We start from the raw sequence: 4,398 nt of genomic DNA, 5'->3' as shown, positions 1-4,398 counted from the left end.
GACCGGATAGAGTACTCATCGCCCTAGCCTTGGATGGATAGAGTACTCACCGCCCAAGCCTTGGCCGGATAGACCTTGCATCGCCCAAGCCTTGTCCGACGAGGGAGTTCATGGTCCAATATTTTATCAATGAGAAGGTTCATTGCCCAAGCTTTGATCAATGAATATGTTTATCGATTAAAACACGATAGATGGCGGGGTATCCGCGATAGTTGGAGAGATAACCGGGATAAATGGCGCGCCATCCACGATAGTTGGCGAGATAATTGCAATAGATGGAGGGCATCCGCGATAGTTGGTGGGATAAGCGCAATAGATTGCAGGGTACGATAATTTTAACATTTGAGATCAGGACTGAATTTATTAACATTTTATTTATGGCAGGTTTAAACACAAGGGAAATCACTCACTAGACCTTTCAGTCTAACCCTCAACCATTTGTAAAAAAATTTATAGGTCAACTCAAGTTGGAAGATAAAGGCAAAGGAAAGATGTAACTGCTGTTGGACTAGTTTTTGTTAGATCGGTTCTTGTGTTCAGACTTTTTGCTGATATGTATGGATATAACTGGTCTCTTTGTATATATTGAAACATGTTTTATGTTATGACATGTTATATGTTATAACGAATATTTTGGGATTTGGATTTGTTGCTGATTGTTACAGTTGGTATCAGAGCCTCGTTTTAAGAGATCTAGGTATTTCTCTAGTACTTAGACTTAAACTAGACATGCTAACCATATGATAATAGGTTCCACTTGGATTTATAGCCTGGGATATGTTAAATATAATTGGATCTAAAGTGACGGCAAGTACGGTAGATTTAAATCACAGACGGCCAACGTAATCATGAGTTTACAGGTGCTTTTTTGAACTTAAACATCTTATTATATTTAAGTATATGATTAATAGTATACATATTTATTGTTGCAGCTAAGAGTTATAAGATAAGATGGCAGATAAGCCTATACGTCCAGTTAGGAATGTGTCTGAGAATCCTGTGTTGAGGAATATCCCTGAGGGAACATCTGCGGGCCACCAAAGAGGCCAGGGAAGAGGCATCCTGGATTCTAGAATAAATCCAGAAGTTATTGCAACAATGGAAATAAGGAGCCGAGGTTGGGCCTGAGGAACAGGTAGAGATATTCAACAAGAAATTCATATTGAGCGTGAGATGTCAGTACAAGAGAGCTCAATGTCAGGACATGGACGGGGCAGAGGTTGTGCTCACAACCCTAAGTTTATTACTCATGAAATGTTAGCGACCGAATTGGGGAAATTCGATAATAATTTGGTATCTCTACTGGGGCGTTATACTCAGCATAATCCAGAAGTGATGGTGAATTTGAATCTCCATGACGAAGTCGGGGCAAGTATACCGGTGACAACCACATCTACACCACCTACCTCATCTTCAGTACCAAAGGGAGGTGATATTAAGATGTTTCTTGCATGTAAGTCTCCTAAGTTTTCTAGTGAGCGTGATTCGGTTAAGGCCATGTGTTGGCTTAAAGAAACATAAATGAGTCTAAAGACCAGTCAAAGCGCGAAAGAAGATAAAATGATGTTTGTTATATCGAGATTGCGGTCGAGTGCACTGTACTGGTGGGAAATTATGATGAGTTCAGATCCAAATATTCTGGATACAATATCTTGGGAGGATTTTGTTGCAAAGTTTAAAGTACAATATTGTCCTGAAGCTGCGATATGAAAGCTAGAGTACGATTTCCTTCAACTAGAGCAGGGCAGTGTGACGGTTCATCAGTTTACTTAAAGATTCATGGAACAGTCTCGATTTGCTGAGGTATATGTTGCTACTGAAGGCAAATTAAGAAAGTATATATGGGGTTTAGAACCCAACCTTAGAACGTATGTGATTTCCAGAAATCCATTTATGTTTCAAGCAACGGTTGATGTTGCGGAGATTCTTGATCAAGATAACAATCGGCAATCACAATAGAGAATTAGGGAGAAGATGAAAGGAGATGTGATAGTGGCTGATTTTCGTAGACCTAAGTTTAATGGAACCCCAAAATCATCCAACACGCTCAAGCGAAGGGACGGGAATCTAGTTATTCTAGGGGCAATCCACCCAATCGGGGGCCGGTGGTTAACCGAAATATTCCTAGTGGCCGTGGAGAAGTAAGGCGTGGAGAGACGGTGATGAGAGGATGAGCCTTTCAGATAACGAGAGATGAAGCTGAAGAAAACCTGGAAGTGGTGACGAGTACATTCTTTGTTAATTCAGTATGTGCCAAAGTCTTACTTGATTCTGGTGTAAATCATTCATTTGGGTCGCCTTCATTTGTTGGATGTGTGTGTTTAAAGTCTAAGGTGTTAGATAATGCTTTGATGGTAGAAACCGCAAACGATAGTGAAGTCTTGGTCAAGGAAGTTTTTTATGATTGTATTATAGCAGTAGCGCGGTGTGATGTACCCATTAAATTATTTCATATGTCCGTTGCGAGAATTTGATGTAATAGTGGGTATGGATTGGTTGGCTAAAAATCATGCCAACATAATCTATAATAAGAAAATGATTCATATAGATTTACCAGGGAAGGGGCCCGTTATAATTTATGGCGATAAACGAGACCGTTGTTCTAGCCTTATTTATGTTTTAAAGGCTCAGAGATATATGCAGAATAGGTGTGTAAGCTTTCTCGCTTACGTGATTGATATGAAGGAAAAAAAGAGCAAGATGGAGAATATTCCAGTCGTAAGTGAACTTCCAGAAGTATTCTCGGAAGACTTGACAAGTTTACCTCAGGATCGATTGATAGAGTTTCAGATCGAATTGATACCTGGAGCCGCATTAGTTGCTCGTTCACCATATAGATTAGCTCCGTCTGAATTGAAGAAGTTAATGTCACAGTTGAAAGAATTGCTCGACAAAGGCTTTATCTGACCGAGTACATCTCCTTGGGGTGCACCGATATTGTTTATAAAGAAGAAAGACGGATCAATGAGAATGTGTATCGATTACCGTGAGTTGAATAAGTTGACAATCAAGAACAAATATCCACTTCCAAGAATTGATGATTTATTTGATCAGTTGATTGTGGCTAGTTAATTTTCGAAGATTGACTTACGATCCGGTTATCATCAGCTAAAGATACGAGAAAAAGATGTGTTGAAAACAACATTCCGTACGCGCTATGGTCGATACGAGTTTTTAGTAATGTCGATTGGACTTACAAACGCACCAGCGGCATTCATGGACATGATGAATAGGGTGTGCCATCCATATCTTGATAAATTTGTTATTGTTTTTATCGATGATATATTAATATACTCTCCATCTGAAGAAGAGCACGTGAATCATCTACGTCTGATTTCTAGAGTTATTGAAACGAGAGAAATTGTATGCAAAGATGTCGAAAGAGATATAAATTAAATTAAATGACTAACTATACGGATGTAAAGTGTAACTTAAAAATTAAAAGTAATTTGATCTTGAGTTTGATAATTTAATACAAATTTCAATTCCCCGTGCATTCTAACACCCTTATCAGAGAATGGCATTAGCGCTCCTCCCCATTTTGAAATGCAAAGTCAACATAGAAAAAGGGATGATAAGAAATATGAAGATGGAGAGAGAAAGTACAAGTAAAATGTCGTTGATTCAATATATTATAATAATATATTAGAAAAAAGTATGAAATGAAATAATAAAACTAGAAACCCACAAACCAGCATAAGAAATAACTCATCAATGGCTTCTATGGATGTTCTCTATACATTCTGCAACCTACATTTTGTTTTTCAGATTTTACTTATTTCTGTCATCAATTCTCTGAGATCTTCTTTTTCCTATAACCTTTCTCATCATGCTGAAGAATTTCTTCATCACCAAACAGATGGCTGTATTATTGTGGCTGTTGTTTCAGAATGCAACTGAAATTTCATGAATCAATCAATAGATAGGTGGAGGTGGAGGAGACGTGTATGAAACGCCAATCACCGGAGGTAATGGACCCTCGTATACTGGAGCTGGTGGTGGTGGGCTATTGTATATGATTGGTGGTGGTGGTGATAGTGGAGGTGGAGATGGATGGTCCACTGGGGGTGGTGGAGAAGAGTAAATTGGAGGTGGAGGAGGTGATGAATATATCACAGGCGGTGGTGGTGGTGGTGGCAGGTAAATAATTGGAGGTGGAGGAGGTGAATTTTCAATACAAGGCGGAGGCGGGGGTGGGGGTGGTTCTATACAAGGGGGTGGTGGAGGTGGTGGTGGTTCTATACAAGGAGGTGGTGATGGTGGTGAAGGCATTGGGGGTGGTGGAGAATGGGCTACAGGTGGTGGTGGTGACGAATAGACATAAGGCGGCGGAGAGTTTGGTGGGGGCGGTGAATTATAGTATGGAACAGGTGGTGGTGGTGACGAATAGACATAAGG

At 39.8% G+C, this 4,398-nt stretch overlaps 1 protein-coding gene across 1 annotated transcript in view; it reads right to left on the bottom strand.

Annotated features, from left to right (window-relative positions):
* Positions 1-3,560: 3,560 nt before the first annotated feature.
* Positions 3,561-4,398, bottom strand: part of LOC112507282 (leucine-rich repeat extensin-like protein 3) — a 2,851-nt gene continuing 2,013 nt past the window's right edge. Inside the window, exon 2 of the mRNA XM_025111798.1 lies at positions 3,561-4,177. Within this exon, the coding sequence (XP_024967566.1) occupies positions 3,916-4,177 (262 nt within the window). The 3' untranslated portion in view covers positions 3,561-3,915. The remainder of the gene's footprint in view (positions 4,178-4,398) is intronic.

Source organism: Cynara cardunculus, assembly GCF_001531365.2.
Source record: "Cynara cardunculus var. scolymus isolate 2C chromosome LG 2, CcrdV1, whole genome shotgun sequence".
NCBI lineage: Eukaryota > Viridiplantae > Streptophyta > Magnoliopsida > Asterales > Asteraceae > Cynara > Cynara cardunculus.
Note: the sequence above shows the minus strand (reverse complement) of the source record. Positions and strands in the feature narration are given on the sequence as shown.